The sequence below is a fragment of the Patiria miniata genome, unplaced genomic scaffold, assembly GCF_015706575.1.
Source record: "Patiria miniata isolate m_02_andy unplaced genomic scaffold, ASM1570657v1 HiC_scaffold_7, whole genome shotgun sequence".
NCBI classification, from domain to species: Eukaryota; Metazoa; Echinodermata; class Asteroidea; order Valvatida; family Asterinidae; genus Patiria; species Patiria miniata.
This window is the reverse complement of record NW_024037074.1, coordinates 4,464,521-4,484,583: the sequence shown is the minus strand read 5'-3', so window position 1 is coordinate 4,484,583 and position 20,063 is coordinate 4,464,521. Positions and strand designations below refer to the sequence as shown.

The window sequence follows — 20,063 nt, the reverse complement described above, 5'->3', positions numbered from 1 at the left end:
AGTTGTGCGTTGGTTCTCTCCTGTGCTGAGGGTTTTTCTCCGGGCCTTTCGGTTTTTCTCCCTCCGGAAAAATCCAACACTTTCGATCTCAGGCTGTGCTCCGTGGTCTTATATGGGTCGATGTGGCTGGCAGACAGAGGCGCCTTTACGTGCCAGCGGCCCGACCACGTTGTAGCCGCGTCCTTCGCAATTCAGCATCCCAGCTGCGAGTAAGGATGATTAGCCTCCCAAATTATTATTATTATCATAATGGTCATTGTTTTATTTGATATTTTGATTGCTCGTCCGCTTTAACGAGAGGTTCGTTCCTCCTTCCTTCCCCCTTAATTGACGGTCTTACTACGAATTGATCCTTAATTGGTCTGATCCATTACAAATTACGTCGTATATAGACAGCTAGGATAAGGTACAAATTATTTATCTTCTAAACCTAATAATGCATTTCTGCGATGTCTGCTCATCGGTCCATTGCAGATGGAGTAGACAGGATTAAGTGTTCTGTTGTTTAATGGAGGTGGCCTAAACTTTTGTTCAACATGAGAAACTTATTCCAGATTGTGTCAAGGTTGATCTAATTCTTAATCGAATTTACTTTGTCATTTATTGGAGTTGCACTCTTTGTCAATATTTGTAAAAAAAATTGAGTGTTCTTGTTGTCGACTGTTGCCTTGAATTAATTTTTTTAGTGACGACGTCCTTATTTTATCCATGCATACAGGGTGAGCCAAAATGCAACCTTGAAGCGTTTGCCTTTTCTTCTTTCTAAAACGTGATCTGTGAATCATGTTTTGGATGTCAGATTAAAGCGCAGAGCTTTTTCTTTCCAAATGCTGAATCAAAAATAAGAGAAACAACACATTGGGTTGCTGAGAAAATGCCAATTATGTGAAAGAAGTGATTCCTTGTCCTTTCCAACGGTGCTTCAAACTGTGAAACATAATACTGAAAGCCCATGTGCAATCTGTCCTTTATTTATGCATTTTCTTTAATAAATTTGAATATGATGCTGAAAATGTTTAAAATAGCACCAAAAAGGGTTTTTTTTTCAGGTGGAAAATAAAAGATATTTCCATCAAATTAATTTGTACTCTTGTCAAACTATGTGCCGTGTTGTTTGTAAGGATTAAACACAATGCGTTACATGAATCCCCCCCATAAGCAAAACCAAAAACCAAAAAGAAAAAAAAAAGGAGAAAAAAAAAAGAAACGAAAAAAAGAGGTGTGAAGTCATATTTGCTATTTATTTAATACACATTTAACAAAATGGGCGTCTGCAGGGGTGTCAATGGGGGTAGGGTAGTCAAATGTCCCCCGCCCACCCACTTAAAAATAATACAATGAGAATAGGCTAGAGAAAGTACAAGGATTTGAGTGGAAAATGTGCTTCCCCCCGGAAAAAAATCCTGGTGACGCCTATGCTTAGCTGAGCGCGGTAATGCCATTGGAATTGCCATAAAGGACTTGGTTACATAATTGGCATTTTCTCTTCAACCGAATGTGCTCAGTGTTTTCATTATTGTTTTCAGTATTTGGAAGAAAACGCTCTCAGCTTTAATCTGATATCAAAAACATAACATTTTTGAAAAAAGGCAAATGTTTGAAGGTTGCATTTGTTGGGGGTTGAAACTTTTGTTCGTACATACACGGAGACATGGTATAGATGAAAACTGACACCACGTCATGATGACCTAAAAAAAAAGAAGTCAAGTCACATTTAAGGTGATTGAAGCTGTTTTTCTACAGAGGTTTCGGTGCGATTGGGTTGACCTTGAAGCTGTATTTATGCAAATAGACACATATGTGTTATAGATCAAACTTTGAATGATGTAACGATGACGTAATGCACCATGTGACATCACGTTCAATGTGCATTGTTTTGAAGCCCTACATCTATTTAAACACAGGGCCAATTAAGTTGAACTTTGAACAGAAAGGGTCCATTATGTTACAAACTACTCCATTCTTCGTGCAATAAATACTTTGAATCATAACTAGTCAAAATATCCCAGTGTCCTGTTGAGTTACAGACACTTTTCTCCAATTCTTTTGGTTTTGCAATGACGGCAGCAATACACTGTAGAAAAATGGTGTTTAGAGTACAAACACATTTCTTAACACATGTCTTGTACCCACTTGTTTAGTTCACGACATGTCTAGATTTTGCTTTGAGATGCTAAAATGTTGACATGTTTATAGGTTTGCGATGTGGTCACTGGATAGCACGTTTAGCATTTAAACGACTTTCGAATAATGACGGTTGTACTTTAAAGGTTTCCACAAAATAACTGCAAATATGTAAATATTGTGTCGAAAAGCTGAACACGTTTAGTTTCGTGACGTTATAAAAAGATAAGCGTTTAGCGTTTAAACACATTCCTAAACGCTTTCAACTGTAAACACGTTTTAAACGTGTTTAAAACCTAAACATCGTTTTTACAACGTACTTTGCCAACCGAGAAAAATAAATCACAGCTGCTGTGACGAAGGAAAAGGAACAAATGTTTCTGCATCGAGACAATCATACATGGAAAAAGGACTCCTTTTCTGATGGAAATAGTGTATGTGTTTACTATTTCTGTCTGAATTGCTAATATTGACGCGTCGAGATCATGTCCTGCAAAATCGATTTGGAACGATGCATCGCTGAGCGCATGCACCCAAATAAAATAGTTAGGCTACAACAATGTAATATTAATGCATCGCTGGCGATCATAATTTGAAAAATTCACAACTAGTCGGTAGGCGTACGGAGTCTAACAACATAACAAAAATGAAGAAAAAAGAAAGAACATAAATTACATAAATGGTCTAGGGAAAACAACCCCTGTAATATTAGCACCAAGGAATTAGAGCACAACCCACAGGAGTGAATAACATAAATTGAATAGTTCGGTTGTGCTACCCAGAATGTAATGCGAATGCAACAAATAGTTTATTGTATCGATGTTATGTGGCTCTAAAATAAAGTAGGCCTGTTTTGTAAATTCATTGCGTGGGTTACTCCAGTTTAATCGCAATGAAAATATCCAAAATTTAAAACCCCAAAATATAAATCTACACAAGTGCATTTCAGGAAAATGATTGACATGAATATCGGATCGAAAAAGGGGGCAAACAAGTAACCACATGTGCTCGAGTGGTTCGAAACCTGATCGATAGAAGCGATTCCCATCTCAAACGTTACAATAATGTCTAAGCAGTTGGTGGCCTTAAGTATAATGCCTCATGCATTTCGTCATAAATTTGCTACAAATTGCCTTGTATCGGCGGTGACTGCTCTATGTTCTGACACCCCTTTGTTCCAACAACCTAGATTGTGTTACTCCCAGTTAGGGTTAGGGTTAGGGTTAGGAATAGGAATATGTGCAGTCGGAACATAGGGGTGTCGGAACATAGAGGTGTAACCGTATCGGCATCACTAACTTTTCAGGGAAAGAATAAACCTGAATGTCCACTTGTCAAAGCCTGAGATTGTGTTGTAGTCAATATGTGAATCGTGTGTCGGTTCGCTTGATTGGGTCCCTTAAACACCTAGCAGTCCATACAATTCAACCAACGATTCGTCCTCATTATGCTGGTATAGTTTACGGCGAGACGGGGGGAAAAGGCAAAGCAAATCTAAGAAAGCTTGTCCAAGAGTGCAGGAAATTATGAGAGGTTTACAATATGTCTAACTCAGCCTTAAAACGATCCCCATCCAGCCAAACTCCAACACAAGGGTTCGATGGTGTCCAGCTGTTTAATGTACAGTTATATAGCACGGGGTGTTGGAATTTGAAAGGATGAGGAAGGTTCCTAGTAAATCGTGCACCTATTTTTACAGGGGGTTGAGGTTTTTATGAAAGCACAAGGTCTATACGGACGCTAAATCTGACCAATGCTCTTCATAGATCGAACATGGCGAACCTGAATGACAGGATTCGCCCTTAACTTTTTTTTATCAATAGCCAGCTAGCTGGGCTAGTAAACCAGACTCTTAACTAGCCGCGGGTCTTTTCACTAGTCCGCAATACATGTAGATTGTTGTTATTCCATTTCTATATTAATGTATACGCTGTTGAATGTTTTGTTATTCCATTTCTAATTAATTGATACGCTAGCGATTTCGGCGCAATATTCGCCACGAAAGATCAGAAAAAGCCGAATGCGCGTCAGTATCAGATTTTTTCTTTTCTTCTCAGACCTCCTAAAAGCCACAAACCAGCGGATTCCCGGCTACGCGGAAAAGTTTCGTACTTAATCATATCTCATCAATCGTTTTGACTGGCAAGGCGGGCTACTTGGTGGTGTTGACTAGCCCGCCGCTGTTTTGATCGACTCGCATCATTCGCTAGCGGGCCACCGCTAAGGTCGAAACCCTGCTTGAAGAGTTCAGTGACAGAATGGGTCTGTCTTATTAGCATTGAAAACAAAAGTTAGAGATGACATAATTGTGAAAAGCTTACCGCACTTCGCCAATTGAATTACCGCCCCGAGTACGGCAATTGCCAGCAGCGTCATTCCCCTCGCAGATCCCATTGCAAATTGGTCCCCTTGCTCTGGTAAAAAAAGGCAAAGGCACATAAACACAGCTGCCCAGGAGCGTCTATTTTCAAAGTGCCAGTCGAGACAGTCTTGTGCTGAAATCGTAACGGGAAGAATAACGCGCGTGTTGCCGTGCGAGATGCCTGGCGCCCGATCATATCTTATTGATACGCCGACGTCCTGGTAATGGCAACCTATATAATCGCATATTAAAATTACAGGGGACCATTAAAATAATGGCTGATGGCTAACGACCGCGCTTGTGGTTAAAATAATATCTTGCCCCGTTCGGTAAACAGGAGTCTTATATAGCGCATGTATCTACCAACATCTAGGTTCTGCAAGGCGCTGGTAATTATGTCTATCTACTTTTAAAGACAGGTAAAGGATTAAAATGAAGCTCATGAGAAATTTGAGACCCATTATGTAGCACCTTTATAAGGGTTAACAAGGTGCTGGTATTGAACAACAGAATAATATATTTCAACTGACGAGGCATTCGATGTCATATAGGTACAACTAAAATCAGTTTCATCAGGGCTAGCGACTAGAAACAATTGATGTACATGTAAATGTCAAAAGCAATAACGACCAGGGTGTGCTTTTCTTTGTTGCTGGTACGTTCTCAACAAGTGAATTTTAAAGAATTCTGGATACCAGTCAGTATTTGGATTCGAACTCATGCACCAGGGCACACAAGTCAAACCCCGTAACCATTGGACCACAGCACCCCATATGCACTGATCGTTCTTAGGAGAGAGCCGGCCTGAGTGGATGAGGTTGTGTAATATAGGGCTTGATGATTGCTGAGGCGTGGAGAGTGGATGCTGAGGATCTGATCGCTGGGCTGTGGCGATGAGGCTGATCGCTGGGGAGTGGTAGTGGAAATGCAGCTAGGGGGGGGGGGAGTGCTCACTGAGCTGTGAAAGTAGTGGCTAGGGTGGCAGCTCACTAGTATGGCATGGTGAATCTTGACAAAGGAACACTCCAAATTTGGCCAGAAGCCTCACCTCTTCTTTTGCCATACGTATTTTTCAGATACCTCGTGACCGAGATATAGTGTTCGCTCGTACCCACAACCCAAACAGGGCGCTGGGAAGGGCTAATCTCTTTCACAGAATTGTGTGAAGGAGGCGCAGGCGCTGCAAAGCATTGAGGGTAGCTGGCTGCCTTAAAAAGTGGACGCACATTCAGTGCGCACGCGTCACGCGCACACTGAAGTGTTGGTGACCCTCGTTATTATTCAAACATATTCTATCCATTGAGAGCTTGAAGAAATACGTCATGCATCGTGAGGATATAAGCCCTTATCATTTGGGGGGGGGGGGGGTAGGAGCGAAGATATAGTGTCGTGATCCCATTGGCCAATGCGCACCGCATCAGTTAATGACACACCTAACATCAAAACCATATTATGTGTAACAACTAAAGTTCGAGTAAGCCTATGAGAACAAAACAGTGCATTGTATTCTGCGTGATTGAGGTCAAACTACCCAAGCCATCGCCAAGGTGTTGTCATCACTGAGTATTAAAATCAGTTTACCGATTGGATTAATGCGTGACAAGCAAGTTGATTAAACCAATTTATCGGTTTGCATTGGATACATTTTTGACAGGTGAGACACTTGATTATCTTGGCATGGTATTTGCCCTGACAAGTTTGCAAAGAAACAGTTATAAAACAGTAGTTTGTTATGGAAACAATAAAATGTGTTATGACAACAACATACCGATACAATCCCACAATAATTACATGAGTCGAACAGAGCTGAGTGGAGCTGAGCAGATTCGAACAGAACCGAATGAAACCGTAATAAGCTGAAATGGGTCATAATTAAGTACAACCCTATTAAGTCGTAACATGGATAAAAGAAATGAACCTGATCTTATGAAACTGACACGAAACTATACAGTTGCACTAAAACACGGAAACCTTGGGGTCCTGAAATATGAGCATTCTAATACAAACATTCTAAGGAACTTATTTTCAGAAAAGAAATTTAGTTATGTTCTGCACGCACACATTTGAACATTGTTGTTGATTTTTAACTTTGCTAAAATATCATTTTCACTCAAAAGGATCTATCTTTTGGGGATGGGTTAGAGCCCCTTGCTATGGTAAGACGCTTCGCAGATTTACCCTTAGTCCTTTTGTGCATTGATAAATACCAGTGTACATGTATATCTGAAGTTCCAAGGCATACTTTCGCCATGTCTGTCCTTCAATGGGCCTTTTTGTTAACCTTGCTATCCGAAAATCTCAAAGGAAATTAAGTAATTTTGTTTTAATGAAAACAATACTGCCATGAGAGATGAAAGCAGATAAGGATCAGGCTAGGTTTAAAATGAAAAAAAGAAAAGATGAAGTTTCTTTTAGTAGATATACAAGTATGGGCGAATTTGCATTTTTGTAAGTAATTGCAAGTTTAACCTTGCTACTCAAAAATCTCAAAAGGCGAGTGAATAGTATTTTACAATATAAGGTAAGGGATTAAGTTAGATAAGGATAAGGCCAGGTATTAATGCAATAGAAAAGATAACAAAAGTCTCCTCTGGTAGGTATATAAGCCTTGGCGTGTGGAGTATTTGCAGCAATCTGTGCATCGACATTTCTGCGAAGTGACATATTGTGCAAAGGTAAGTGCAGAGGTAAATTGTACATTTTTGCTCCCGTTTGTATTTCGTTCCTGATAATGAGAAGCTGGTTTGGCTATTTTCTATAATATCGTGTTTTTTTTGTAAGCCACGTGTACTTTTTATGAGCACCGTTGAATCACATGACGAACACACAGTATGTGGCTCTGTAGACTCATTAAATATCGATTGTCATAGTAATGAGACTTAGTACGCCATCAATTTATTATCATGAAACCGGTGCGTAATTTCTTTAACCTTGAAAATGTACACTACTCCAAGCTTAGTCAATACCGACTGAATTCGGGCGACTGACAATACAGTGCGCCACCAAGGGTTTGCCATGGGAAGTCCTTTTTTCAAGTTTACGGTCGGCAAAACACGGCCCATTTGAATGAGTGGCTGTATAACTTGAGCTCAGCTAATTTGTTATAGATTGGGGAATGGCGTTCTGCTACCTTACAAAAGACACCATATTGATTAAAAGAAAAGAAAAGGGCAAATTTATCATCATACGCTTACGATACTACTGACCGGAAAACCGAACAATTTCAACGGCCCGCGCTGCGAATTTGGCGACTATTTCCCACAATGCACTTGGAAAAATGAACTCTCCGTGGCAAACTCTTGGTGGCGCACAGCATTGTGAAACGCACACATGGCATTGTAGGGCCAACTTCATGTAGTTCGCACAGTTTGGCCTTTGGGGGTCACGTTTGAAAATGATATTCTTTTTTTCAATCACACGGTTTTGTTTTGTTTCTGCAGATGATGTCATCAACTCTGCTCCTCTTTACCTTGGCGGCTGCCGCGGCGGTGTCGCCGTCTAGCGCCCTCACCGACGAGCAGCTGGCCCGCTTCATGACGTCCGACCGGGTCGAGACCAACACGGGCGAGGTGGGGCTGGTGACCATCACCACGGCCAACGGCATGCACACGATCACCAGCAACGGGGTGCCAGACCACGTCACTCCGGAGTAACCCCGCAAGGGGAACCCCAACGACATCACGGTGCAGACGCACCAGTGGAACATACCGGTCAACCCCACCGTAGCCGGTACCACCACCGCGCTGCCCATGGGACCCATTGGCGTCGCCATCAGCGGCATCCCGTTCTTCAATCCGTACACAAACGAAGGTAGGATCAATAAGCTCATTGCGCGGAGCGCCCTCAATAAGGGCAGGGCCTCATTCCTACATGATATGCATGAGTATACACCTTGCACTTTCAATGTCTCTGAATTTAAATAACAAAACCTGTCCTCTCGGTGAGGGCGCTTTGTGAAAGGATCTAGGCCTACACAGCACAGGAAAACTTGTTCTAAACACAGCCCAATTCTCCTTCTCACTCAGCTCAGCTCACTCGTCCCATCTATATATTGTCCCAATTTGGAATTTGTTCTCCTAATGCAGCCGGCCTCGATTCCTGGCAAGGGAGTCGAGCCGCGACAGAGGTAGAGGGAGCTATAATCACATCATGAATCAAATGCAGTCACTTTCGAACCCGGGCACGACCGGGGACCCAAGAAATCCGAGAATACCCCAAGCGCACTATACTCAATGCAATTAAGGCATACATCGTTTGAGGGCGCACAGTCTATAGTCTAGTTCCTAGCCATTTACAGATCACAATGAAAGAGCGCCTATTTGTTCAGTGAATTCTTAGCATTAAATTGTGGAAACATATCCATATCGGCTACTGACACTTTACGTCATTTCTTCCAACTTGCAGGTGAAGATGCCGTGTTGACGGAAGTCTTCGACAGCTGCGACGGCCACCCGACCAACCGGGGCGTCTACCACTACCACAAGCAGCCCTCCTCTTGCGTGTTCCAGATCGTCCCCGGCCAGCCCTCCCCCATCATCGGCGTGGCCCTGGACGGCTTCCCCATCTACGGCCCCAACGACGAGAACGGCAACACACTGACCTCCTCCGACCTGGACGCCTGCCACGGCCGGTTCGTGAACGGGCAGTACCAGTACCACACCACGGCCGACTTCCCGTACATCATGGGTTGCTTCAAAGGCGTGTACCGCCGGGGAACGAAACCAAAACCCAGGAATGGCGATGTGGATGTTGTCGCCAATGGCGACGGTAACACTGGTGATGACGACAGTGTTCAAAGTGGTCTGGCCCCTACGAAGATGGCCGCCATTTTGTGCTGTATTATGCAAGCGGTGTTTGTATTCATAAACTAGATAAAACCCGTTCTAATGGAGTCAATGCCTCATAAAAAGTAACAATCACAAGTTATCCAATCTTCACTCAAATCATGCGATAAGCCACATCAAATACGGTAGCATAGACATTCCTGTAAGCATCTCTATTCATTGCCTGTCATGTTGTTAACTTGTGATCTGCTTTGTGATTTGATTTTTTGACGTGAGTGACTGACTTGTGGTTTGAATTGGAAGTGAGCGAATAATAAAATGAACTTTACCACAGTTCTTATTACTGTTTATGCATTTCTAGTTTTAATTGCATTTTTCAGTTAAAGTCACCCTTGTTTCATTGAATTAATGACTCCCCATATGTCCTTACTTTTTAAAACTCCATACGAATGACAAATATCCGTAATTCCCCCTGAATAGGCAGCGCCCTCTACAGCTTCAATCCACCTGTTCTCAGATTTCATATAAATTATTGGGCAAGTAATTCTGTTGTCAAAGAAAATAAACAATTGCATTTAGATATGGTCTCGTTTGCAGTCTAATGCTGGTGACGTTAGTTCGACCCGAGCTGTGATTGGTTAAAATGCGTTCACGTGGAACTTCACATTTTCTCGTGATTGCATTGGTGCAGGGTGCTTTTATACCTGCACATTATTTCACAACCTGTGGCTTGCGTGCGTGGTAAAATTGTATCCACTGTAAGGCCTATCAGGTTTTTCTTTGTGACAACAGTTTCTGTACGTTCCAACTGCGAGGCTCTTTTCGAGGATTTTTGTTCGGGCAGACGATTTGCTGGAAAAAGTGCACCATGGGGCTAGTACATGAGCTTTTTCGTCTGATATCGGCACTCGTTCTTCTATCTCCTGCAATAAAATGCGGTAAGGCTTTCAGTTTCAGAATATCATCTTGCTTTTCCTTTTAATTAAACGGTTGATTATTTTTGGTGATGTGGTTTCGAGAATGAGACTACATAATCAAGTGTTGTGTTAGATGTAGCCAGATAATTTACAGTGGGCTGGGAAGGGATACGCCTCCAAGGAGAGGTTGCAAAAATTAATAAAAATAAGGGGCAGAACCAAAAATAAAAGTGACATATTTTCTTTTTTTCGGTTAGGGCCGGCATTACAAATCATGGAAAGCACAATTGCCGCTTATTATTCTGTTGATGGAAAAAAGGTACAAAATATCTATATGCTTATTGCATTGAGAATTGCTTGGCCATTACATTTTGTAATCATTGAGAGTTAACGCAACACTCATTATTTCTGCCAGTGTTTGGTTTTGCAATGCGATTATCTTCGTAGCTAATTCAACAGAATATGCGGGCATTGTGCCACTATTTGCAATTCAATTTCAACTTTTCTTCTATGTTCGAATGTGGAACTAGGGACCAGAGTGAAACTATAGGGACCAGACGATTTAAATTGAAGGTTTGAAAACCAATATATTATTGCGAAACAAATAAATATAAGACAAAAAGTCGCAATATACAGGGGTGAGTCAAAAAACAAAACCCAAATGTCGGGACTTTTGTTTAAGTGAAGCGCTGCATGTAGCTCTTTTAATATGTAGGATATAAAAGCACAATTCATAAGCTTTCTTTTAGTACAAGAATCATTCAAATCACTCATGTACTTTTCAAGTTACGGAATTTTACACACAACCACCGTTTTAAGGTTCTGTCCACGGATCACCAAAAAGGTGTGCGTTCTTTCAGCAAAACAAAAACAATTCACACACATCCCTGTATGTGATTTATTTTCGTTTTGCTGAAAGAACACTTAACTTTTTTTGATTCGTGTGGACAGAACTTTAAAACGGTGGTTGTGTTTAAAATTCTGTAACTTGAAAAGTACATAAGTGATTTGAATGATTCTTGTACTAAATGGAAGCTGATGACATAGGGACGTGTTTGAATTAGTTTTGTTTTGCTGAAAGAACGCACACCTTTTTTTGTGATCCGTGGACAGAACTTTGACTTGATTTTTTTACTCATCCTGTAGTATTGTCATTAATATTCTAGCCATTCGAGAGTATTTCCTATTTTAAAGGAAAGAGAAGATATAATTAGGTCAACTCTACACTCCAGTGTAGGCCTAATCGATTGTGAGAAATAATCTGGAAAACAATTGTCCAGTGATGAGAGCTTTGTTCAAGCGGTTAGCGAATGGTAAAAGGGTCAGAAATTAAATCCTGAAGTGCGTCACTATAACAGTTTTGGTATTGTTGGATTGCAAGAACCGTGCTCCTATAGCAACCAGCCAATATTGATACCAATAAGAGGGTAAAGGGTTTTATTTTGTATGATAAAAGGATCCAGAATCACTAATAATTTGGTGTCGTGCATGAAAACGAAAGTAAAAATTAGAACCAGGCGATAAGATTAAATTGTTGATGATAATTTCGTCTTCAAATTATGGATATCTGATTACGGTTTTGACCTACACGAGTGACGTGACAAAAGACAGGTATTTAGAACAATCGGCATAGTGCCAAATTTAGGAAGGGGTTTGGGTTGTTCTGAAGAAGTTTTCGAAATAACTGAAATGCAAAATAGTTTCCAAAATAGTTCAAATCTCTCGACACATGGTTCAAATTTAAGAGAGGCAATTGTATTCTTATTTAAAAAAAGAAATACTTTTTTTGAAAATCGAAATAGAAACAAAATTACCAGGAATTGGCGTTATTTTACCCGTTTTTGATTTACGAGATTTGACGGTATAGACTGTGCCTGGGTGGCCGGAAATTAGCCATTTTCCCCCTCGAAACTTTGAAAATATGAGTTCCTCCAATTTTGATCTGTGCACTTCTTATAGGCCTACCTAGCCCTGAATCCTCTCTCGGTAATGAAACTTGAGATTGATTGAAATACTTTTACCAAATATTTAAAAATGCAGGAAAAAGCTAGCCATATGAAAGCTTAGCCCTATGTCGAATTTATTTATTTAAAATGCCTTCAAAATAATGAAATTTAAACACGGCGATTTCTGAACTATAACATTTCAAACCCAGTTACATGTCTTTGAAAAGGAGTCAGTACTCATTATTTTGGGAAAGGGGTGAGATAACAATGCCTTTTTTTTTCAACTTCAACGAAGACTGCCAATTTGGCCATCAGAATTTCACGAAGAGATCACTACCCCCTGCTCCCCAATATATGCAACAAATACTAAGCCTATTACCTTCACTGCATGATAAGCCATTGGAAAATGCATTGATCGCGCTTTGTGTGTAGTGCTGAATAGGCGCGTGTAAACTAGCTGGTATCGCTATTACCCATACCAATTATACAAACGAGCGTCAATGATAGCAATACTTGTTTAAGTACAGTAAGCAATCAACTTTTTTGTTGTTGGGGGGTTCTTTTTTAATATTCAGGGTTACTATAAATTATTCATATCCTAATTTAAAGGCACGCTTAAACCTACCGATTTAATGGAAAAACCCTGTTCAAGGTAAAGATATAAATGGTATACCCAATAAACTATGAAATTATGCCGCCAGAAATGGTATCGTTCGGAAGAAAGCAATCATGGAATGTGCCGTTGTTTTAAAAATGAGTGCGAGCGGGCAATTTTTTTTTTTTTTTTTAATTTTTTTTTTTACATAGGCCTACGTTAGTTACCAGACCCCCCAAACTGAGCATAATTACTAAGTTTCATCTGTTTTCGAAAAAAATGTAAAGTTGCCTTTAAGCTAAACCGTGCATAGGTTAGTTGTTATATACTTTAAAAAAAATGTTGAGCAATTTTATTCTTGAAATGAAAACATATAAACACTGAGCACAAACAAAAAGTGATCCTACCTTTGAGGTATTATTTAGAATTTATGGCCAACCTACACTTTCCTTAAACAACACATCAGACTTTACTTCTGGTCCCAACAGATCATGAATCATGAATCATCTATCCCACACCAGAATGTCATATAGTGACCGAAGTGGTTTAATTATTTGTAAAACAAAAATGTACCGAGAATTAATTTGGTAAGGATATGTTTTTTTCGTCTGAGCAGCATTATGAAACCGTGTCCAGGCCAATTCAGCCCTTCTACAAGAGTTTTGATTTCAAACACAATTTGTTTCCCCTATGCCTACAATGCGTGTTGTATGTTGACCATTTCTTCTTTTTTTCTGTTTGATTTTCGCAATTTTTCTTTTCGTGAGGGAGGGGGAATGGAATACGCTTTAACGGTTCTTTACGATTTTTTCTTGGTTGCAGCCTTGCAGTGCCAGGACAAGTGGGAGATGAGGGGTGAAGACTGCTACATGTTCAGCGACAGATATTCAATAGGTTTCGATCAGAAGCAGACTCATCAGCAAGCGAAAGTTACCTGTCTGGCCGAGCAAGCCTCGCTGCTTCAGCTCGAAAGCCCTGAGGAAGCGGGGTTAGCAATGACTACACACAATATTAATAGTTTTCGAAGTCTAATGTAGAGCGTGTCGCAATAAACATTGTGCATGAAGAAGTCGCCGATTTACTCAAAAGGTAGTCATACTAGCAAATCAAATTTTATATATCATTTTAAAACCTATGATCTGGTTTATAATTGGTAAACTCAAGAAAATCCATCAAAGCAATGTGAAAATCAGAAATTGATTTTGATATTATCCTCCTGCACAATTAAAATCCTGTAGTTAACACCCCCCCCCCCAAAAAAGTCTCCGGTTTCTGGTATGCGCGCGTGTCGCCGTAGCCATGCGCGTCGGCAAAATTAAAAAGTATTTTTTTCAATGTAAGATGATGTCTCAAAACCGCTAAACTCACTGGTTTGACTGACCTGCTGCTGCACAATTTTAACGTGTTTTAGATGGGGTTACGCTCGAGTATTTAATTTTATGTGGCCTCTCTGCGCTCCCATACATATATATATTTTTTGCACTACATTTAGTCAGGCACCATTTGCAGACGGTGTTGTAATTTTGTGATTGTGCGTCTGGAAGCCAGACTGACGGAGCGACGGTCGTGTACCTGGGACCTGTAAACGCTTTTAATTAAATCAATATACTTCTCAAGCCTTATGGCCTTATTGAGGTCACCCAAGCTCCATTCTGAAGGATATTTTAATAGTTTTAAGGGGATCGAAGAGTCATCTGCGACATCAGCCGACATTTGAAGAGAAACAAAAGTTGGGTAAAAAAAAACAACCAAAAACAAAACGCGCCGCCGCACCACTTTTGGGGCAAGCTCCATACCAGAAACCCTAAGCTTAGGCCAATACATTTCAGCTGTCAAAGAAGATTGCATGATTTGCAAGACTTAACACATGATATTATGCATTACAAGTGTTAGATTTGATTATACAATGTTATACCCAAAATGTTATATGTGAACTTTTTTATCCAAATGCAACATAATGCAATATTGCATGCACTGCGTAACACATACCAATAACCCAGTAATTGTTATATATTCTAAGTGCAGAAATTACATTGTTTATGTGCAGGTCAAAAAAAAAAATAGCCTTACAAAATCAAAGATATCTCTGGTTTGCATCGTTGGATTTTCTTGATTTTTTTAACTATATAGTTAAAAACAAGACCATACGCTTGACAATGCTATAAAATTCGATTAGCTAATCTGCCCAACTTTTGAGAAAATCAGCGATTTCTTCATGCACAATGTTTATTGGGCCGGGACACTCTGTATATACCATTTTATTAACATGTCCTATAGTCGTCAAGGTCCATTTGATATTTCTAATTAACACTTCTCATGCTTCTAATTGAAACACGCGATGTATTCAAATAATTTAAACAAAACAAGAAACAAACTCCTGGAAATATTTAATCGTGTTACGTATTATAATGGCTACAAAATTACATTCGACAATTTCAAAAGGCCATTATCTCAAATACCGCGATCCAATATATATCCACATCCACAAGCACGAACTTGTTAATGAAATTGTTAATAGAAACAAGAGAATTTAAATCGTTCCCTTGTTTTATTTACTGATTTAATTTTGGTTTTATTGTTAATTCTGGTTTTGATCATTGTCCGTTTATTTGTTGATTGTTGATTGATGTATATTTTCGTTCCATCCTAAGAACCTCGGTCTAGCATTCCTACTCTGTTGGGAGCATCATCTTAATCGATCAGTTAAGGCTAGTGTTAACGCTCCGATTTTTACCCCTAATTTTATGATGACATTTCAGATTCATCGCGGATAAGATTGCCTCCAGTGTCATATTGGACTACGAGTGCACACTAGGAATTCGGCCATCGCTGACATGGTATTGCGAAGATCCTGAGAATAATGCATTGCCTGAATTCCAAGGTTCGTATGTTTTTACACAAATTGGAAGTTGGAAAAAGTAATACGCACATTGTTTTGTACAATTAGAATACACGCTTATACCATTCTACATGGAGCAAAAAGAAGGAAACACACTTTTGACAACACTTTTTTTCACCTTCTTGTTGAGCATAATTATTTCAAACATTCCATTTGTTTCCATGGTATTTAAAATGATCTTTAAATATATACGTGACGAAAAGGATTGCAAATTGCATTATTTCGGCTCTGACTCTGCTAATTTAAACAGTTCATGTGCCAAACCTGTTTGTCCACGGACGGCTTTATTCCATCTGCTGGACTGAACTCCGGAAAAAAACACTACGCTAGACTTACACGTGGACAACAGTGATTTTGGTGACTTCTATTCAAATTATTATAATGACGCTTTTCTTGTAATTTGTTTAAAGTTTTTTTTTCACTTTGTATGGTCAAAGAGCTATACTTAACTACATTGTCCAAAAGACAAAACCTGTTCAAAATTCCTGTGAAAGTGGGTTTCCTTCTTTTTGTACTACCCTGTAATATTTTTGGAAAGTTTCTTAATCAGAAGGGTACAGATACTACATGAAATCCGAGGGCTTGTTAAAGATCGAGTCGCTTTTTGTAGTATTTCCCTGTTTGTATCAATTGTATTAAAATCTGTCCTCATAGTTTGGCAAGAGGATCCTGCAAAGGCCGGGCTGAAGGAAGGATGCGTTGGTCTCAACACAACCGATAGGCCTACCGTATTCCCAACGTCGTGCAACACATCTTTGCACTTCGTGTGTGAGAAGGGCGCAGAGGATCTGGAATACACAGGTATCCTCATTTTCTTGGGCAAAGTCTAAAGTGATTAACTCGCTGTTTGAGAAAAAAAAAAGGAAACCTAAATGGCAGGACCATTTTCTTAATAAAGTTCTGCATGTAGCACTTTCAAAATCTCGTATATGAAAGTTCAATTAGTAAGCTTTCTTGAAGTACACGAATCAAATAAATCACTTATACAATTTTTAAGTAAAAGAATTTTAAACACAACCATCGTTTAAAAGTTTTGTCCACGGATCACAAAAATGTTGTCTTTTCTTTGAGCAAAACGAAAATAATTCACACACGTCATCCCTATGTGAATTGTTTTCGTTTTGCTGGAATCTACAGAATCAAGCATGACGACCATCGAAGCAGCAGTCACTGCGACCGCAGGTTCTACCTCACCCATCGAACCCATGACACCGTGTGAGGATCAAGGGAACAGCCAGACGGACCGCCCCGCCTCAAAACGCCGGTCTGCCGTCTTTGCCTCGACCTTCGCCAGTCATGACCCTGAAGGACGCCCTCAAGCAGGACTGTGCCCCCAGGGCCACGTGATGGCAACCAGACGCGCGCGCAGTCCGATCGTCTGCGCCGTGGCGTGCTCGCGCGACGCGCGATGCCGGTCGTTCAATTTCCACGAGAACGAGGAAAGGTGCGAGATGATGAATGTCGTGGAGTCTGGGCACGTGAATGTTGGTCTGGTTGATTTGGAGGAATGCGTCTATATGAAGCGCATGGTTTAGGCCTTTCTGCAACCTCGTTCCCTTGGATACTATCATGTTGCGCCATGTTATTACAATGCCTTCCCTGAAGGAATGCGCACGACCCAAGGAGTAGAGGATGTCCTTTCCGTTGGTTACAAAGATTGAGTGCCATTTTTATTGGCGGCCAGAAGTTAGTATAAAATCTAAGCATAGCTGACACGTTTCTGTCCAATGTTATACATTTACACCTTCACAGTGACCTTATGCGTTAATTGCGGATTAAGATGACAATGCTATGTATCACTTGTTAAGGCATGTCTATTTTGTGGATTCGTTTTTGAAAAAAGTAAAAATTGACAAATTACAACCTCTGAGATACCAGCTGCTGTATCTTATAAGTTCTACATGTATTTACGTGGGGGTGTCTAAATTTAACTTTAATATTGGTAATGTCTTTTAATTAAAGTGATGTTTAACAGTACACTTGTACAGTATTGCTCTGTAGACTATACGCTTTCTGATGTCCTAACCATTCAAGTTTTCTAATCACTGGTTGGCACAAACGTGGGATGTGACGTAGCTAAAAGATTTAGCCGGAGTTAATTGGATCCGGACACACAACTTTACAGAGGAAAAATGAGTCTTATTATAAAATAGAGTACAAATTATTTGCTCATGTTAGTTGTGGTATATTGATACAAATGACAATGATCGGCGTAGAAGTGGACGCGCCAATGTACGTTCACATTGCACATAAAGCTTACAATGCACAACGCGCAACACACACTTTTTTCAAAGCTGTTTTTCTTAAAACGAGGTAGGGGAAGTTCAGCAACGCACATTCAACTTTTACGCAGTATTTTTATAAATTAAATATATATAAGTTATATATCTTTTATGTAAATGAGCTACGGAATGTGGTATCATTACAAAGCAAAAGAGTTGTTCTTTGACATGGTTTATTAAACTCAAAAAGGCAGGGGTGGGAATCCCAGTACATACCGTTATTCGTTTTACCGTTTTGGATTTCCTAAAAAAAAAAAAAAAAAAAAACAATCTGTATTCAACACTGACCGTTTTGCTGTTTTTCAAAGGTATTTGTGTAAAACTGAAAAACAAAAATCATTCATCGTTATGCTGTAATGAATTTTACTCAACTGATAAAACGAAATAACCGTATTTATCTTAAAACCGTTAGACCCTTTGACAAAACTTTAAAACGACATAACGGTCAATGCTTCGTTTACTGTTTTTGTTTTTGAGGAAATCCAAAACGGTAAAACGAAAAAAACCCCGGTGTGTCCCGGGATTTGTGGGGGTTTTACCAGCCTATAACATATCTCAGTTGCACTTGGTTATGATAATTGGTACACATTTGCAAAAAGGTATGTATATTTTCTTTAATTTGGTGAGTGATACAATGCACGTTCATTAAATTATAATACATTCATTCCTTCACGGTTTCTGTCAATTTTCCAAATTCTTGAGTCAAATACCATAGCAAAATATTGGACGCATTATCATTTCAATGCAATGTGCCTTTATTGAGTTTTTGAGCAAACAATAAGTTTTTTTTACATTGCGAATATGGACGGAAGTCGGCGCGGTAAGCAGTGTTTATGCAGCGCGCCCTCTTTAGAAAGAAATTGCTAATGATAAAATATAGAGTGTTACACTACAATTTCCTTTAAGTTTTCATGCATTGGAGGTCTTAAGAGACACAGACTCAATGGGTCGGTGAGGGAATTTATGGGTTGTAAAGGAGAAACGGTAAATTGCGGTCGATATTGGTGCGAGCCTTACTAAACCAATGATCAGTTTCCGATTAATAACTCAAGAAATACAAGATGTATTCAACTGAAATTTCGTGCAATTAATTTCCAGATATTAAAAAAAAATAATATGATCGTAACAATATAGTGTTTTACACGCGAAAAATACACATTGATTTTCATTCGGATTGCATTTGTCGCGCTTAAAACACTGATTTGTTACGGCCAATATTGCTTCATTGTTTAACAGGTTCTTATGAAATTAAATCTCGTAATATTAAACATAATGATAAATCACAAGACGAAAATTCAATTTAAAACATCTTGTATTTCTGGAGTTGTTGCCCCCAAACGAGTTTGGTGGTGGATAATTATCGAGACCACTATTTATGTGGCGCACCCTCTATTGAAAGAACATTGGTGCGGATGCTGCACTATTGAACAAAAGTAACAACTCAGTTTCCGATCAATAACTCAAGAAATACAAGATGTATTAAACTGAAATTTCGTGCAATTAATTTCCAGGATGTGTAACAGAGGTGTATTGAATATCATGAGAAACAGTACAACGATAAAAATAAAATGATCGTAACAATGTAGTGATTTACACGCGAAAAATACACATTGATTTTCATTCGGATTGCATTTGTCGCGCTGAAAACACTGATTTGTTACGGTCAATATTGCTTCATTGTTTGACAGTTTCTTATGAAATTAAATCTCGTAATGTTAAACATAATGACAAATCACAAAACGAAAATTCAATTAAAAACATCTTGTATTTCTGGAGTTGTTGTCCCCCAAACGAGTTTGGTGGTGGATAATTATCGAGACCACTATTTATGTGGCGCGCCCTCTATAAAAGGATATTGGTGCGGATGCTGCACTATTGAACAAAAATAACAACTCAGTTTCCGATCAATAACTCAAGAAATACAAAATGTATTCAACTGAAATTTCGTGCAATTAATTTCCAGGATGTGTAACATAGGTGTATTGAAAATTATGAGCAACAGTCCCGTAATAAAAATAATATGATCGTAACAATGTAGTGATTTACACGCGAAAAATACATTGATTTTCATTCGGATTGCATTTGTCGCGCTTAAAACACTGATTTGTTACGGTCAATATTGCTTCATTGTTTGACGGTTTCTTCTGAAATTAA

General features: G+C 39.4%; 1 protein-coding gene and 1 pseudogene across 1 annotated transcript; both read left to right on the top strand.

Annotated features, from left to right (window-relative positions):
- The first annotated feature begins 7,837 nt into the window (after nucleotides 1-7,837).
- LOC119744405 lies at nucleotides 7,838-9,624 on the top strand (annotated as a pseudogene).
- A 6,665-nt stretch (nucleotides 9,625-16,289) lies between these two features.
- LOC119746424 lies at nucleotides 16,290-17,751 on the top strand. The gene is made up of 2 exons (XM_038223380.1): nucleotides 16,290-16,428; nucleotides 16,765-17,751. The coding sequence occupies exon 2, from the start codon at nucleotides 16,773-16,775 to the stop codon at nucleotides 17,160-17,162; it is 390 nt and encodes a 129-aa protein (XP_038079308.1). The 5' UTR covers nucleotides 16,290-16,428; nucleotides 16,765-16,772; the 3' UTR covers nucleotides 17,163-17,751.
- Nucleotides 17,752-20,063: the final 2,312 nt, after the last annotated feature.

Bases quoted from the DNA above. Each gene is read 5' to 3' on its own strand.
- LOC119746424 (XM_038223380.1), top strand. From the start codon at position 16,773: ATGACGACCATCGAAGCAGCAGTCACTGCGACCGCAGGTTCTACCTCA.